Source organism: Pteropus medius, unplaced genomic scaffold, assembly GCF_902729225.1.
Source record: "Pteropus medius unplaced genomic scaffold, Ma_sr-lr_union100, whole genome shotgun sequence".
Lineage (NCBI taxonomy): Eukaryota > Metazoa > Chordata > Mammalia > Chiroptera > Pteropodidae > Pteropus > Pteropus medius.
The window spans coordinates 2,629,094-2,647,674 of record NW_024356336.1 but is presented as its reverse complement, the minus strand read 5'-3'; the positions used below and the strand labels follow the sequence as shown (position 1 = coordinate 2,647,674).

General features: G+C 41.5%; 1 protein-coding gene across 1 annotated transcript in view; it reads right to left on the bottom strand.

Annotated features, from left to right (window-relative positions):
* Positions 1–18,581, bottom strand: part of MYO18B (myosin XVIIIB) — a 247,364-nt gene that overhangs the window by 12,709 nt on the left and 216,074 nt on the right. Inside the window, 2 exon segments of the mRNA XM_039861993.1 lie at positions 10,906–11,043; positions 12,363–12,407. Of these exon segments, the coding sequence (XP_039717927.1) occupies positions 10,906–11,043; positions 12,363–12,407 (183 nt within the window).

Genomic DNA, 18,581 nt, shown 5'->3' with positions numbered 1-18,581 from the left:
AGACTTATTCACAAAAGCACCCAGTTCCTCAAGAAAATGCAGTTTTAAATAAATGGAAATAATCCATCCACCTATCCTTTACAGCCAGTATTGAGTCCCCTGATGCCGAATGCTGTCAATACATAGATGAATAACCCTTGTAATCTAGAAGCTTAGAGTCTAGAGGGGACGTAGACTCACCAAGTTATGACTGAAAGGAAATACAGGTGAATGTTCATGTCCTCTTGGGTATAGAAACTAAGGAAGAAATGTCTACTTAGCAAACGGAGTATAAAAGTCCAGTTCAGCCTTCAGCTTCCAGATATAATAGAGTAGCTGTATCAGAAAAAAATCCTCACTTAGAAAAATTAGAAAAGCTAAATTTAAATTTAAAGACATTGGAGAGTCACCAAAGCAGCCAGGACTTGAAAGCCAAGTTTGGAAAGAGGGAAGGACATCGTGTGACATTTTCCCCTAGAGTCATTTGCTGAACTTGAGGCAGAAAAACTAATCTAAGGAACATACACTTCCAGATATCAAGACTTACTATATAAAGCTACATTAATTAAGGCAATGTTAAATCAGCTCAAGAATGGACAAGTAATAAAATGAAATAGAGTCTATAGGTGATACTATCGTGAAATGTGAAAAATATTATATCTTTTAAAATATATATGCCGACCAATAGGATAGCCATATAGTCATGAACCTTAACCCCTATTTCGCATTATAAATAAATATAATTTCCTGATAAACTGCATGTCTAGATATAAAAGTTAAATCAATATAACTTTTGTAAGAAAACAGGGAGAGATATTTTCATGATTTGAGAGTAGGCAAATAATTCTTCAACAGGATATAAAAAGTGCCAACCATAAAGGAAACAAATTCTAAATTTGTTTACATTAAAATTGAAAACTTCTGCTTATCAAAATAAACCATTAGAAGAGTGAAAAAGGCAAGCCACTAAATGGGCATGGATACACATACCCAAAAAAGGACTTATGTCTAGAATATATTAAGAACTTCTACAAATCAATTTAAAAAGGACAGACAACCCAAAAGAAAAAAAATATATTAAGCAAAGACTTCATCAGTCATTTCACCAAAAGGTTATCCAAATGAACATAAAAGCACATGAAAAGGTTTATCTATCAGTAACATGCACTTTAAAACCAAAAATGTGACACTACTAATAACCAGTAGAATTTCTAAAATTTTTTAAATGACAAAACTAGGTGTTGGCAAGGATGCAGAGCAACTGGAACTCATTCACTACTGGTGGGACTGTAAATTGACACACCATTTTGACAATATTTACTAAAGTGACAACGCATCTATGGCCCAGCAATTCTACTCCTGTGTGTATGTCTGACAGAAAGCTGTAAATCCACGCAACAAGATGTGGACACAATTGTTCATAGTAGTACTATGCATATTAGTGCTAAACTGGAAACAGCCTAAGTATCTATTAATAATAGAATGTATAAATCATTATCTCCTGTTTACACAATGGACCATATGGACCAGGGTTTCTCAACGGTTGCATAACTGACATTTTGGACCAGAAAATTTCTGTGGCCTGTCCTGTGCATTGTCGGATGCTTAGCAGCATCCTGGGCTTCTACAGGCTAGATGCCAGTAGCACCCCTCTCCTTCCGTTATGACAACCAAAAATGTCTCCAGACATCATTACCAACTGTCCCCCGGCAGGTAGCAAGGTATAAAATTGCCCCACCCCACCTCCAGTTGAGAACCATTGTTATGGACTGAGAGCAAGGAAAACAGGTGAATTACTGCTACATGCAACAATGTGGATGAATTTCATAAACATAATATTGAAAGAAAGAAGCCAAACACCAAAGAATACTACTGACTGCTCCCATCTACATAGAGTTCAAAAACAGGCATGTCTCATTTATAGTGTTAGAAGTCAGAATGGTGGTTACCTTTGAGGAAAGAAGAGGTAATGGTTTGGTTTTGGTAGTAATTACATAGGTATGACTAATTTTTGAAAATTTCATAAAGAGTTACTTTCCTGTATATATATGAAATATGTTTATGAAATAAGAATATTTCATTAAGAAGCTTACTTAACAAAAAATTAGCTCAATGAGAGAACCACAGATTCTAAAAAAATGTTTTGAACCATCAGTGATTAATCCTAATTGTTTTACATAAACTTGCGGCTAATTTAGGTGAGCCTCAAAATTTCTGAGAGAGCCACAGATATACCACCTAAGACCTGGAATTCTAGAAAGAAAACAGCCCTTCCTTCCATGGACATTCATCCAAGGGTAATGCTGGCTCCAAGGATGAATCTTAGACAGAGACGAGCTTCTCTGGCTTTCATCTATTAAGGCATTGAGTCCACGGTTGATGTGTTTGCATTGAATATTTCCATGTATTCAGTTTCCACATCTTTTCCACTAATCTTCCTAATACTGATAAAACGGAAAAGAACCTTTTTGTCATAGGAAGACGTAAGACCGTATTCATGAGAGGCCTGTTCATTAAGTACATTCGGAATGAATTGAAATGATCCTGAGCTCTGGTTCTAATAACGCAGAGACCAATAAATAAATGTACTGTTGAAATAAGATTAGCGTGGATGCTTAACCTACTTTGAGAACAAGCTGTTTTCAACGTTAAGTACCATCCATTCATATTTACATAATTAATGAACTAATTATAAACAAGTCTTATCTAATCATTTAAGTAGGCTTCACGTGACCCATTCTTGGCTTTCGCTTCCGTAGAAGTAATTGCATTTCCTTGAAAGTAACACAACTTTATTTTAAAAACAATAACCCTATAATTTAGATCTTTTTATTAATTCGAGCCAGTCTTATACCAAATAAAAGTCTTCGGGGGTGAGGGTGGTGGTGGTAGTGGTATCTAAATCTTTTTCTTTTAAACTAAGAACTGCAAGCCAAGAGTGTGGGGCTGGAAATGTTTACAGAACGCAAATTTTCCCCAGAAAAAGGAAAAGTTGTCATGCCATTTTTTAGCCAAAGGAAAAGCAGTTGTGTTAAATCGGCACCAAAGCAAATGATACATACAACAGTAATTAGCGAAGATTACACAGTAATTAAAATCACGATGATTATGTGAGTGAGAATAATTTATACAATAATCTCCACGCTCACATTGCAATATGGTACACGTCCAACAGCAACAGTGGAGAGCCATGTTCGGTAATAAATTCAAGTCACAGCATCACTAATTACGTGGTGATAGATCGGTCACTGAAGTTTAGGGATAAATGTTTTCTCTGACCAAGATGAACACAATGTTATTTGAACTTCCCAAGGTTACCAAATGGGGACCACAAACACTCTAATATGTTTTCTCTTTCTCCCTCTCCTTCCCCTTTCTTCTTCCGCCCCTTACTCCTTCTAGCTTCCTCCTTCCTTACCCCTTCCTCACCCTTTCCCTTCTCCTCCCCTCCCCTTCCCTACCTTCCCCTCCTCTCATCTCCTCTCCTCTCCTGTCTTCTCTTCCCCCTTCTCTGTCTCCCTGCTCTTTTCCACTTCCATAATTTAACCTTCCCCTTGATGGAGAACATTGTTTTGCTTGTCTTTTCTATCTACCCAAGATCATTCTCCTGCTTCAGGTAAGGCACCCTATTGTCCTTTTGGGAATCCCCTCTCCCCCAGTGTTCTTGTGCTTTGAATGGGAATAATCCCATATCCCAGAGCTAGGAGAAAACATCAACTTGAGCCTAAGGTAAGAGGCTCCTTCGTTTCCCTATCCACTCTGACTAGTTCAGACAGACATGTGACACACTTTGGGCAGCCAGAGAGAGTTAATCTCAGGATTTCTGTAGAACTGTTAAGAAGAGAAGCCCTCCTTACCATTGGACTCAGAGTGATGCAGACATAAGCTTGGAGCCACTGGACACCATCTTGCTGCCTTAGAAAGAAGACAACTCAGAGAAAAGCAGAGCAGAGAGGCTGCTGGAGAATCAAATCTCCACGATCATTTTCCAATCCCTGGATCCGGTAATGCCTGAATTATGCCAATCTACCCCTGGTTTCCAAGCTGCATGAGACAATAAATTCTCCTTTTTGTACAAGCCAAGTTGAGTTGGGTTTTATGTCACCTACACCCCAAAGAATCCCAACTATTGCATTATACAGAGATATTCTGGCATCTCCGTGGATCCAGACCAGAGTTTAAAATCTCTGGACAGTTCCACTTGGATGTTGCCAAAGACACTAAGTTCAACATATTTAAAAATGAGTTCAATGAAACTCCACTTTCATTGCCAAGAGAGTCTCTGTTTTGAGTTCACAGTTTTCTGCTGTGAACTGAGCCCACTTTTATGATCTCTGTGGAACACCCAGTTACAGTTTTCCCTAGTCCTTATTGTCAGCATCTCTGCCTCCTAAAGCAGTGTCATCTGGCCTAGCCTGGGATGAAGGGAGGAGGGTGGAAGGAAGCTTTTGTTTATTAACCACCGATTTGGTGACAGGCCTTCCATAAACCACTCTATAGCTAATATTTAATAGGCAATAGTTAATTCTTTTAAAATCTTTTCAAACTTTATTTTTAAATAAATAGAATATTGTATATATTTTATATAATTTAAATATACACAATTTTACTTATAGCAGTTAATTCTTTAATCCTGCAAAAGGGATATTAATATAGAGAAGGGATAGAATCATGGAGGAGGAACTGAGACTCACAGACTGTAACTTCCTCATGGTTAGACAGCTCGTAAGTAGTAGACCTTGGACTAGAAACTAGGTCTACCAGAGTACAAAGCCTGTTAGCTTCCCCCTACCTCCTTTGAAGTGTGTCTCCAAGGTCCCTTTGCCAGATCCAGCTTAATATTCTGTGCCCACAACCTGTCTCTGCCTTCAGTCTGCCCTCTGGAGAAGTTGAGCCCCAGATTTTCAGTTTTCTCCATTATGTTCCTTCAATCCTGGTTCCATGTTGCTAAGAACATGCTCTGTGATAGAAGACAGTTAACTAGTCTGGCAAGTTCACCCTTGGTTCTTGATATCAGCATCGTCCTTCTAATCACCCTGGTAAAAAGCCATCTAACTTCTTTCTACTGGTCATTTATTTGTTCAGTGCGTATTTACTGAGTACCTGCTATGTATCAGACACTGTTCTAGGAGCTGAGGTACAAAAGGAAAGACAAAATGTGTGTTCTTAAAGGGCTCACAGCCTAATGAAGGAGACACACGCCTGAACAGATGATCTCAACATAATATGATAAGTGCTATGGGACAGAGACTTGTGGGGTCTGTAGGAGCATAGAAACCCCCAACCAAGACAAGGAGTCAAAGAAGGCTCCCGAGGCAGGTAATACATGAGCTGAGTCTTGAAGGATGAGTTCGTCAGGTGAAGAAACATGAGAAGGATGTCTAGTCAGAGGGCATATCATGGGCAAAGGACCAGGGATGGGAAATAGTATAGTTTATGAGGGAGAACTGTATAAAACACGTGGGGCACAAATAATAAAGAAGAGATAAAGGAAAATGAGAGCAGAGAGGTAGATAAGAGCCAGATCATGGAAGGTACTGTAAGCCCACTCACTAAGGCATTTAAATTCTATTCTTTAAAGGTCAGAGGTCACCAAAGTTTTTCTGTGAAGGCCAGAAGGCAAATATTTCTGGCTCTGGGAACATATGATCTCTGTTACAATTCATCGATTCTGCCATTGTAATGCAAAGGTAGTCATAGGCAATACGTAAAATAAACAAAGAAAACACCCAAACATGGGCATTGCTGTGATCTAATAAAACCTTACAAAAAGAGGTCAAGGGCCAGATTTTGTGATGGGTAGCTGTAGGTGATGGGAAGCCATTGAAACCAGATTTTCATTTCAGAGAAATCATACTCACTGAAGGGTAGAGGACTGACTAAAGGAGAGTAGTTTTAGAAGGTCTTTGCCAGAGTCTAGGTGAGGAATGATTAACCTTCCTTAAAAGTGTTGGCAGTGGGGATGGAGAGTAGGAAAAAAAAAAAAGAATTAAGAGTATTTGCTTCAGGGAGGGCAGAATAAAGAAGATTTAGAGATCAGTTGAATATGCCGATGAGAAAGGGGAATGACAGCCCAGGATGACTCAAGGGCTCCAGTTTGGGTGGTTTTATGAAAGATAGAAGCACCAGATGGTACCGATAACACAGGTGTGTGAGGAGCAAGGAGTTCTCTCTTGAATATTCTGAGTAAAGACACCAGGGAGACATCCAGTTGGCGATCATCCCAGTATAGCAATTAGGTATGACATAAAAGTTTCAAACTTGGGAGAATGTAAGAGCTGAAGGTCTAGATTAGGGGGTCATCTGCTTATAACAGGGCAGTTAAAACCACAAGAAGAGTGCCCAGGATCAGATAAAGAGAAAAACATCCAGGTGAGGACAGCGCCCTGAGAAAACCAGCATTTGGGGGCTGGGGCAGGAAGGAAGAAATCAGAAAAGAGAGGATTGAGGAGCACCAAGAAGCAGAAACATCTCCAAAGCCAAGTGAGTGGAGCATTCCAAGAAGAGATGCCAACGTAGGGGAGAAGTTCAGAAAAAGATCAAGAATAAGAACATCCCCTGATTTGTCTCTTTGGAAACCACTGACATGGTGAGAAAAGTTTTGATAGAGTGATGGGGGCAGGCTTGGGGCTGGAGGAAATGAGGCATAAGAGTGAGGTAAGTGAAGATGGTGCATGTGGACCCTAGGGGAAGTAAAAGGAACAACTCAACTCAGCTGCAGGGTGATGCATGAGGATATAGTTAGGATGGGGAAGACCTGAAGACATTTATAACCTGAGGAAGAACAACTAGAATGCGGGAAGTTGAAGAAACAGGTGAGGATGGGACACTGGGTGGATCAGAGCTCTGTAGGGGAGAGAAGGAGTGGATACGAATTAGTCTCAGACAAGACCAGATCTTGTCTTCTAAGACCAGAAGGAAGATGGGGACAGACAGAGATGAATTTACAGACACCACAGAAGTTGAGGCCATTATTCTTTTTCTTTGGATGAAACAGAAGTTTAGGTTGTTCCTTAGAGTGAAGGGTAGTGGCAGCTGGAAAGTTAGATGGTTTAATTAACTGTCTGGGAAAATGAGAGAAGTGAATGACCGGTGACAAGATGAGACATTAGGAGTCTGTACAGTTGAATCGACTAATGTCTGTCAGTATATGGACCCTGCAGAACTGTGTTACTGACAAAGACTGGGGTTCTGCTGGGCATTGGGATGGGGGTCTAGAATGAACTGGGGCTTGGACACTCCTTAGAAAGCCTGCTGTGCTGTGAGAACAAGATGGAAGCGGAGAGAGCCCCTTACCACTCCTCTAGCAGGGCGATGGCCCTGGGGAGCAGGAAGGAGAAGCCGGTGCATAGCAGGGGCCGAGGTGAGAGCCCCTGAACAGCTTTGATACCACCTGCAGCCAGGTGTTAAGAGACAAGGATGGCTGCCACCACCAAGCCCATAAACTCCAGCGCCGGGGGCTACAAAGGTAATATAGAGTCTCCGTCCCCAGGATCTCTTGCATTTATCATCAGCAGCTGCATGATTCCGAGCTGTAAATCATAAAGTTTTAGGTGTGTTTCTCTAGAGTTGACGTCCCCTTATAAATTATACAGGGAATGCTTTTATTTTTTTGGCAGAAGGCTGCTCTCTCCCTCTCTTCTGTTTTAGAGTGACCTTCTTTCTCAAATTGGAAATGTCCAAAGTCTCCTTTCTTGACCTCTATGATATGCCTGGTAACATGGGGAGGGGTATATAGGAGTCTCATACTCTTCTACTGTACAGTCTCTTAGCAGGAGGAACACTGGGATGATCTGCTAGTATCTAGTCAAGTTTAACATGCAAATGCCCTTTGACCCGGAGAATCATTTGCCCATAATATGTAAGGATGTGTCTTTTTCAAAGCTTTGCAGGTTAATAGCAAATACTAGGAGAGCAACTAAAAGTAAAACAAGAAGATTATAACTTTAAGATCTTTTGCAGGAATTTAAAAGAATGAGATAGATTTAAGCATACTGATAAGGAAAGATTGCTGAGGAATATTGTTGAGGGAAAAAAAGCCCGTTCTAGGAATTTATGTATAGCATAATATATATAATATAACATCATATCATTTATGTTTTTAAAAAGCCCACGAATATGTTATATATTTTCTATAAGAACATATATGTTTATAAATACATAGAGAAAGATGTTGAAGAATTCATGATAAACTGAAGATAATGGATACTTTTGAAAAGGAAGCTGAGATTGGGGTGGCAGCCAGGAGGATTTTAACCTTCTTAGTTATATTTTAAGTTCTTGAAAGGGGGAAGTATTCATAGATTACTTGTGCAATTCGAAAGAGCTAGAAGTCAAGGCACCTGAACTCTAGGTCAGTCCTTACAATAAATTTGGCTGAGACATTTCCCACTGCAGACCCGTTTTCTCCATCTGCATAATGAGCGAATTGGACTAGAAGATCTCAGTGCCTCCTTCTAAAGCAGAAGCTCTAGAATCTTTAAACTGTAAACATTCTCCAAGAGCAGGGCTCAAAATTTTCAAGGCTGCATGCCGTGGGATCTGGCATGCAGCTGGCAGTTAATAAATATCTTTTGGATGGATGTTGAACTTTGAATAACAATCCTTATGCAGTTTTAATATTAACAAGCCAGCTCTTTGCCAGTAAATTTTGCCAGATGAGTGATCCACCCCTTGGAAAAATGTCAGAGAGCCATGGCAGTATGGCAAATACAAATACAGGCTTTGGAGGGTTTCAAACCTGAGTTTAAATCTTGGCTCTTCCACTTACCCGCTGTGGGACTTTGAACAAATTACCAGCCTTCTCTGAGTCACAGTCAGCACTGAGTTGTGACCAAATAGATTAATATTTCTGCACCAGCCTTAATGTTACATTTAGTTATTCACCCAACAAACATTTATTGAGCACCAACTGTGAGAACATACAGGAGCTTTTCTTGCCTCCTGCCCTATCACTGTCCTTGATGCAGGCACCTCTGCTCTGAACTGCAGCTGGACACTGGGGACTTGGAAGGCTGGCGGACAGAGAAGGAGGGAAGAGGCTGTGGAGAGGGCTGCCTGGGGATGCTGAAAACCAACTCTGTCCACGGTGTAGCTACGAAGCTGGGAGAAGGTTGTCTGTGTCTGATTCAGTTGTTTCCCCCTCCCTGGGCCTCAGATTCCTGTTCTGTAACATGGGGGTAATGATGTGTGTCTCTGGTTCCTCTGGGCATCAAATAAATACTGACACTAATAAAGCAGCTAATTTTCTTGAGCTCTTTCGAGATGCCAGGCTCTGAGTGAAGAACAACTACTGCACCATCTCATTAACCCTGACAACAACCTTGATCTACTTATGAGGAAACATGAACAGAGAAGTTAAGCAATTTGCCCCAAATCTCACAGGTGTGGAGGAGCAAATAAATATAAGGTTGGAATCCAGATGCTCTGACTTTAGCCCATGTACTGAAACCACCACTGCCTCCCATCTCCCATTATGAATGCGTGCCAAACAACTTAGGGTGTAACTCAGGGGCTAAGGATCCTTATCATGTACCCTAATACAATTATCATTGTGAAACTTGGTTATTATGTTAATGATCATTCACATTCTGCTCTATCTGCCTCTGGTTCTGCTTCTGCTGCCTTATACTCTGGCTGACGGAGAAAAACAAAAGTATTTAGTTATCAGGAGAGAAAAAGTCCTCATCATTTGGGTTTCACAGAGGATGTGGCTCTTTCTGCATACAGGCCTGTTTTTAATTAAGAGCAGTAATTAGATAACCTTGCTTTATAATTAACTCCCCAGATGCACCCCATTCTTGGAGTCTCTCTTTGATATTTTCAACATCAAATCTTTCAGCCTAAGATGATTTGTAGCTGTATGCTAGACATTTGCCACTCACCAAATGTGCCCCAAATTCATTAGCATGAGTTTCCAATCCCTTCTTTTTGTAGAGACAACCCCTTGCTTCAGAGCAGATACATTTCAAGTCAGCAAGGAGAGTCATCTAGGTTTGTTCCATCAGTCTGATTTTTCTCCCTATGTTATCACATTCATTCTTTTGTTATCACTGAAGGGGTGTGAATTTCATCTTAATTATGTATCTGCTTAATCCATAATTTCTGATTTATGGCCATTAGCTCCCAATTACAAGAAGGCCGCCCTTGAAAAGGAAAACCAAGTGAGCTGAGAAAAACAAAGCTGAAAAGCAAGATGGAAAGGTAGATTTAAGTCCTACAACTAAGGGTGAATCTTGATGTTGATTTGTTGAAGAAACCTATTATTGGCAATCTCGTAGATTTGTGAGGGTCTCATCTCAGGCCATGACTGAATTCATCTTCCTCTATGGTAGGGAAAATATAGATTCCTGATATTCAAACAAAGCTAAAGTCTCAAAGGGAGAAATCATCCATTCCTGATATTCAAACAAAGCTAAAGTCTCAAAGGGAGAAATCATCCTAACCATCTTTATACTGACTTGTCATTTAAAAAAATACAAAAAAAATTTTAGTAAATTTGTTGATTAAAAAATTTTAAATCTGGAATTATCTGTAAGTGGAAAACAAGTAGGACCTACCTCAGATAAAAGGCAATTGTAATAAATCCATGATTAAAAAAATATATTCACCCCATGCTATTTAAAATCATCCGGAAAAACTGTACCTTATGGAGGGCTACATTAGACCCTCATCATTTCAACTGTTTGGGGCAGTAAATACAATTATATTTTCTGTTTTGCAGATGAGGAAGTGAAGATTCAGAGAAGGTAACTAACCTGCCTAAAGTCATACAGCTAAGAAGTGGCAGGCTCATATCTCAAACTGTCTGGACCGTGCTTGTCTTTGTCTAAGCCAAGAGGAAATGGAAGACCTATATGACAGCCTTTGAAGTCTGAGATTCTCTGAGCTATTGGCCATCCAGAGATAATAAGGATATACTCTTACCTGGGGCTGAGGATGTGACTGCTGAGGGCTGACTGTCGAGATGGGGTCCTCATGGTGTCCGTGGCCAGGGACAGAGTACAACTCAACCAAGACTGAAGACTGCCCTCTGGCTGGGAGCTGAGGATGGAGATGTTATCTCTAGAAGCAGAACGCAGGATTCTATCATCACAATGACAACCACAGTAACAGCAATATCTAGATAGTCACCCTTTAACATAACCCAGGCATTATGCTACTTGCTATAAATGCATAACCTCAACCAGTGCTCATAACACCATTCCTGAGAGGTGGGAGTTGGTGCTGTCCATATTATATAGGCGTGAGAATGGGATTTGGGGAGGCCAGCTTGGGTTTTGGCCAAGATCATCAGCTAGTTAGTGATTAAGTTGATATGCAAACCCTGGTCCCTCTGATTCCAATGCCAATTCCACAAATTGCTGCTTTTCTTTGGGAAAATAAACACTCTAATATACAGGTTGAGGCATCTCCAATTTTGGAATAAAATTTTGCATGGAATTTTTATACCAAATGACATGTTCATGGAACATGTCAAATGTGATGGTCTTAATTCCTTGCCTGCCTTAACTGGAACATCTTTATGGACAGAGACTTTACTTGTACATTCTGTTAATCCTGAAAGCAGTACATGGAGAGACTTGTGTAGCCCTCTTATTGATGTGGGTACTCAATGAGTATTTTAATTTTTGGTTGATATTACTGGCTAAAACAAACAAACAAACAAATAAATAAAAATGTATTTGTTTGTTTACAGAATACTCTATGCCAGTTACCACGGAAAGGAACTATAAACATGAATCCAAGATTGGCCATGTCCTCTATACCCCATCTTAGCAGAGTAGACGTTTATATATATAATCATAAAATAAAGGAGAAAATTATCAATATTGTAGAAAAGACAGAGAGTAGGTTCTAAGGAGCATAAAGAGGAGTCTTAATTTGCTTCTTGGAGGCATAAGGGATGGTATCAAGTAATAGCAGTTGAGCTGCATTTTGTTTGAAGGTTAGGGCTTGGCCATATATGGCCTGGAGAAATGAATTTTAGATGGAAGAAACAGCATACAAATAGGTATGGTGGTCGTAAAAGAGCAGAGCATGGATGATATAGAAAGCAGGAATCCCAGCTAGAGAGCGAAGTAAGGGTCAGAATACGCATGGCTCAAATGTGTCTAAAAGTCTATTCTGAGGCAATGGAGAACACTGAAGGTGTTTGAGGAGGACAGTCGCATAATAACTACTGGGGATCTCTCTGTCTAAAAGAAGTTAGATAGTTCATTAACATGTGCCCAGTGCTGTAGGTTATAAAAGAGCTCTCGTGGGCACTGTTGATAATTCTCCAAGTGGGCGTGGATGGTCCCTCTGCAGACTGGACACAGAGAGCCAGCAGTTTGCTCCTGGCTTCAGTGTAACCTGCTCAGTTCTACTCAGGGTTAACTTACATCTCTTTTCTGCCACTGCTGCCACAATCCACTGCCGTCTGGACACTGGAAGGAGGTACAAGAAAGAGTCTGTTATCCTTGTGCTGCCAGGGGCTAGGGAAGAACATGGTCTTTGATATTAGATAAACTTCGGTTTAAGTCCCACTTCCAACCTTTGCTGCTGTGTGATCTTAGGCAAGTCGTTTGCCTTCTCTGAGCCTTCCGTTCTCCTTTGTAGAATGTGGCTAATAATGGGTTCTGCCTCTAGAGTTATGGGGCAGATGAAAGGAGATAATCCTTGCAAGGATCTCAGCATGGTTCTTGGCAAATTGATAGTGTTAATTAAAAGATAACAACCATCACCACTAGTACCACTATTATTGATAGCATCATTATTGTTGACAAGTAAGGCACTTGCTTTATTTCTTAGTGAGTGCTAGCAAATCAGACAGAAGGGCAGGTGGTCAGCTTCCAAAAGCATTCCGAGAAACTCCAAAACTAATTACAATGGCAGCTACTCTTCAGGGAACATCTCTTCATTCAAAAATAGGTTTTACACACAATCTCATCTAACCAACCTGCCTGTCTCCATCTTAGAGATGAGGAACCTGATATTCTTATCTAAGGTCACACAACTTTGACTCCCAGGCCTGTAAAAGCTATTAAGCTCATACTCTTAACCGGAGTGCAATTGCTCCGTACATGGGTGCAGACCACCAAATCCAAAAACTCTGACACCTAAGACCTCATTTGAACCCATCTTTTCAGGCTGGGATCTCTTTATTCTCTGCTGGAATCTGGGCAATTCCTTCCTTGGAAGACCTGGTCACTTCCTCTGAGGAACGAGCCTATGACGTTTTGGTCCCTGCCCTCAAAGACCCATCCCTCTTGGGGCTTCTGTTAACATCTATCTGTCCCCACCAGATTGCAAGAGACCCTCATGGGCCAAGAACATGTCTTATTCATCTTTTAGCCCCAGAGCTCAGGCCAGACCAGAAGTTCTCCCCAACAATGCTTGGTGAATCCAAACAAGAAGAGTCTGTACACTTCAGCCACGAACCAAATTCAACCTACAGGTCTGTTTTTACAAATAAAGTTTTATTGAAACAGTCATACTGATTCGTTTATATTTTGCCCATGACTGTTTTTGCTCTATAATAGCAGAACAGAGTAGTTGTGACATGGATCATATGGCCCTAAAAGCCTAAAATATTTACTATTTAGCCTTTTAAAGAAAAATTTGCTGACCAAAAGTATCTTTTGTGAATGACCGACCCTATGAAAGGCAAAATAATGACCCCAGACATGTCAGTGTCCTAATCCTTAATTCCAAGAACCTATGACTCTGTTTCCTATGTGATAAAATGGACTCGGCAGATGTGGTCAAGGTTAAGGATCTTGAGATGGAAGGCTGTCCTGGATTATCTGGGTGGATCCAATCTAATCACTCAAAACCTTAAAAGCAGAGAACTTACCCCAGATTTGGTCAGAGGGAGATGTGGCTATAGAAGAATGGTTAGAGATGCAATATGCCTGGCTTTGAAGATGGAAGTGGTCAACAGCCAAGGAATGTTGGAATCCTCTAGACCAGCGGTCCCCAACCTTTTTGGCACCAGGGACCAGTGCGCCTATGAGAATCTAATACCTGATGATCTGAGGTAGAGCTGAGGCGGTAATGCTGGTATTCGGGAGCAGCTGCAAATACAGATGAAGCTTCACTCACTCCTGCCGTGCAGCCTGGTTCCTAACAGGGTGGGTTGGGCACTCCTGCTCTAGAAGCTATAAGAGGCTAAGAAATGCATTCTCCCTTAGAGTCTCCCGAAGGAACACAGCCCCGATGACTCCTTGATCTTAGCCCAATGTAATCCATGTCAGATCTCTGACCAGCAGAACTGCATGATAAAACCTGTGTTGGTTTAAACCACTAAAGTTGTGATAATCTGCTATGGCAACAAGAGAAAACCCTGCAATAGAACAAAAGTAACTTTAGTGAGTGACCCTAAATATTCTTAAGGATCTCTATAAAAATTTTTGATGCAGCTTTTAAACAAATGGTTTAAAAATACTTTAAAAATAAAAACAAACCAACTTTGTTAACTAAAGCGGCCCATGATAGTAGACTCAACTCTAACCCTGATAGTGACCTGAGTCTTTTATAAAGGTTTCTGGGCCGGGGCTACAGTAAGAACACTGGACCAAGGGAAAAGGTGATTGAATCCTAGTGCCCTCACTGTGTGGTCTTGGCTTACTCTCATCCCTGCTCTGGGATCTCAGTGTCCCCATCTGTGAAATGAGAAGTTTGGACCAATGAGCTGAGGCCTGTCCATCTTGGATGCTTGAAAATTATACCCAATGGAGAGTAATAGTTGGGCCCTAAAGCAGGCATGCTGGGCCTTTTGTGAGAATCTTTTATGAAGGACATAGAACTCCCACCTCTCCACATGCACAAAGGCTGACTTGAATTTTAGTATGATACTTGAGGGTTCACAGCATCATATCTAGAACTCCTGCATGGACACCCCTTCCCTCAACCAACTAGCCCACAGACCCCAGGTTTAAGACACTGGCTATAGCTGACCAAAGAGGCTATGAAGGTGGTAGGCAAGGCCCCTTGGAAGCAGAGAGATTTGAATGAATAAGGCTATGAATGTCTGAAATGCTCATACAAAGAACAAAAATAATTGAAGGCCCTTGTGGCCCAAGCCACAGAGTTCAAAATGTTGTGGCATTTCTCTTAGAAGTAGAGAGGGTGAGTTGTAGACATGAAACAAGTTATCTCATGCACACAGCTGGAGGACCAGCAAACACTGGCCACAGTAGGGTTATGACTCCAGGCATGATGATGGAAGGGAAGTCGGGGGTAGGGGCCTTTAGGCCCATTTCCCACCTGAGGAATCCATGAATCTAGAATAAAAGAGACTGTGCCCACGGATCCTACTGAGTGCCTGGGCACCCTAATGTCTCCATAAACCTAAAACAACTTGCCTTACATTCTGTAAGAGATGTGGTCTCTGTCTACTAGAGAGCCAGGAATACTTCCTCACATGCTTCGTCAGAATGAACAACAATCTTTAATTGACCAAGCACAGGAAAATCTTTACAGCACAGTATAACTAATGAAGGCACATACTGGTGTTAATTTGTGACCACTATTCACTATTCACTATTCACCCCAGCCGACTCCATAAGCATGAATCTCACGGATGGTCTCAGTGTTTAAATTCACCTCCTTCTGCAAGGGCTCTTCCCTTCTCCTCTCCCCCGCCCAGAGACCCTTCCTGTTTGAAATGTCCAGTTATGATGATGTCTTCTCTTTGCTCCTCCACACCCACTCCATGCTCTTCACCCTGCTATGTAGCTAGGAGGTTGATCCATATGAACCACATCAGTGGGCTCCCTGCTCTGTGGCTTCTCTTTAGGCTCAGCCAGTAGGGAACTCAGGTGACATTTGGAAGGAAGGAGTAAGAGAAGGAGGCTGAAATATTTATTCCCTTGGATTTTTCCTACTGCATCTCCTTGTGCTGGCTTCATCTGTCAACCAAAGGCAGAGCTTCTCCTGCCAGGCAGCTTATGCTCACTTGCTTGCTCCCCCCACGCCCTGCATCTTGATTCCAGTAACTGCACTCTCTCTTCACCTCTTTAGGCCCAGAAGAGATTACTGCTCCCAGGAGTTGCTAGCCCCAGAGTCTGCACCATCCTCTGTGCATCATTTCCTCTACACACGCCCAGATCTTTATAAATAGTCCCTTTATTAAGCGTCCTCATTTGGGGTGTGCCTTCTGGTTCCTGCCAGACTCTGACTATTACAATAGCTAATCTCAGTGCTGATTTCTACCTTAACAGGAAGAATTGTGTTTTCTGGGCCAATATTTGACATGACAAGTAAGGAGGCAGCAGGCATGACCCATCACTACTCTATCAATGACTATTATACCCTTAATCACCATGTGGGAAAAAAATGGAGGAGCAGCTAAAGAGGCAATCTTGTAAGAACGTAAGATTACCAGCCATCATCACTGGCCCCTCCTAAGCCTGTGACTCTGGAAAGGAACCAGCCATGAGAAGAAATAAAAAGATGCAGGTATGGATACTTATTGAAAAGAATCCTACGTTTTTATAGTATCTGTGTACTGGTTGCATCTGCCTGTGAATCTGCATCACTGAATTTGAAAAGAACCTCTGAGATGGAAGTCAAGGACTGCCAGGTATTCTATTCATCTACCCAAGATGAAACGCCATCCAGACCAAGGGTGATGTCCAGCCGGGGCCACACATTGCCTGCCATTTGGGTAAGTCCAACAAAACAGAGTATGTTTAAAATAAAGAGGCTGGGTTAAGAAGGGTTTCTGGAAACCCCATTATACACTTATGGTATGAGAACATGCTGAAAGCCCCTGACACCTTTATTCGGAAATGGTCTGGAGTGGAGGTTTGCAGGGAGAGAGGGGAAAGGCTTTCAGCAGAAGCAAGAGTTTTGTTCTGTCTGATCCTGAGAAGCATTAAACCAGATGGGTAAAAATCACCACTAGGTTGACTTTTTACAAGTCATGGCTTCTTGGTCCTGACAGGTACTTGAGTTTGTGCACCATGGTCCATGGAGCCCTTGGGTTCTGAGAAACCTCACAGAGGCTACCAAGGGGTCAGAGAGAGGAACCAAGGAGGGGTGCTTGGCCCCAAGCCTTCCTCTCTCACTCCAATCAGAAGATAACTACCCTCCATTCTAAGCTAGAATTTTCTATAGGAGTTTGCTTTGGTGTAAAAAAGGGAGTTCTACTTAAAGGAGAGAGCTTAAAATCCACTGACCCTTTCACCATATGAAGAAAGAGTCTTTTGACTGCAAGCTCCATGTGCGGGATCTCTTGTCTTAACCTGGAAGGCGCTTGATGATGATGATGATGATGATGATGATGATGATAATTTTAATTTGTTGAGTGAGCAAGCAGAGGCTCTGGAAGAACGTGTGACCTGTCCATCATCCTAATCGACTTGGCAGTGCAGCTAGGATTGGAACCCCCATCTCTGATATGCGATCAGTGGTTCTTTCTCTTATCTTGGTGCATGTAGCTTTTAAAAAATAACTTGTTCCAGGCATGTGTGGCCAGGGGATTGCCGATGAGCAAGATAATTAATTAAGTGTCTTCTATTGTATTCTTTTAGGGTAAGTCTTTGCCAGACAACTCAAGTCTGAATATAAACATTGCTTGGGAAATAATACATGAATGCATTGGCCCCACATCACAGTGACAGACACGAGTTCACCAAAATGACAGGCCAGTTATGTAGCAGAGAACAGAGACCTTGACAAGAGAAAGGGTGAAGAAGGGGCATGTTCGACATGACATCAGAGCTTAATCAACAGAAATATGGGTGATGGAGTTAGTCTAGAAATCAAATCATGGCCCCATCGCTTGTTTGTGAGCTAGGGTCAGTCTCTTGACTTCTCTAAGCTCTAGTTCATCATATAAACTGGGGGTGATAATGGTACCAACCTCATAGAGTTGTGAGAACAATGTATACAAAACAGGTAGGTTATATAGCCTGGCACAAAGTCCTCAGGAAAGGGTACCTATTATCACAATTATCATTTATCTCCTGTAATGCCAGAGTGGAAAAAGCAGTTTGAAGCTCTCGCTCCCCATGAACCCCACTAGCTGGGTATCCAGGCCTTCCACGTTACAAAGACACTTAGTAAGCCAGGCAGTCTCTGTGGCATCATTAAATATGTGGTACCCTACACTAGGGCCCTGTATTGTAATTTAGAATGTGGCATCAAACTTTTTAGAATAATGGAGAAATTCTTTAAGTTTCTCTACCATTTCTAGGCTATGGTAATTACTCAAAAAAAGAGGAGCAAATTAAAAGGTAAGAGGATTGCAGGAAAAGAGAGGCAGACACCTCCAAAAGCCTGTCCTACAATGTAGCATAAACCTTTACAGTCTGGTTGGAGCCTGGGTTCACGAATAAATAAACTAAATCAGAATTATGCCCTCAATGGCAGCTGCAATCTTTGGTTAGAAACAGATATTTTTACCTGTCCTGCTGCAGCCTAATTTAGTCGATTTAAAGGGGTATATGTCAGAAAATGTACAACTGAATGCAACATAGCAATAAAGGACTCGTTTTGCACAGCATTCATCTTAGACTGGGCCAGCAGGAATGAATTCACTCTTAGCTGACCCAGGAGTCAGAAGTCATCCAGTGACCTCTCCACTCTGCCCCCACCCCACCCACAAACCACCA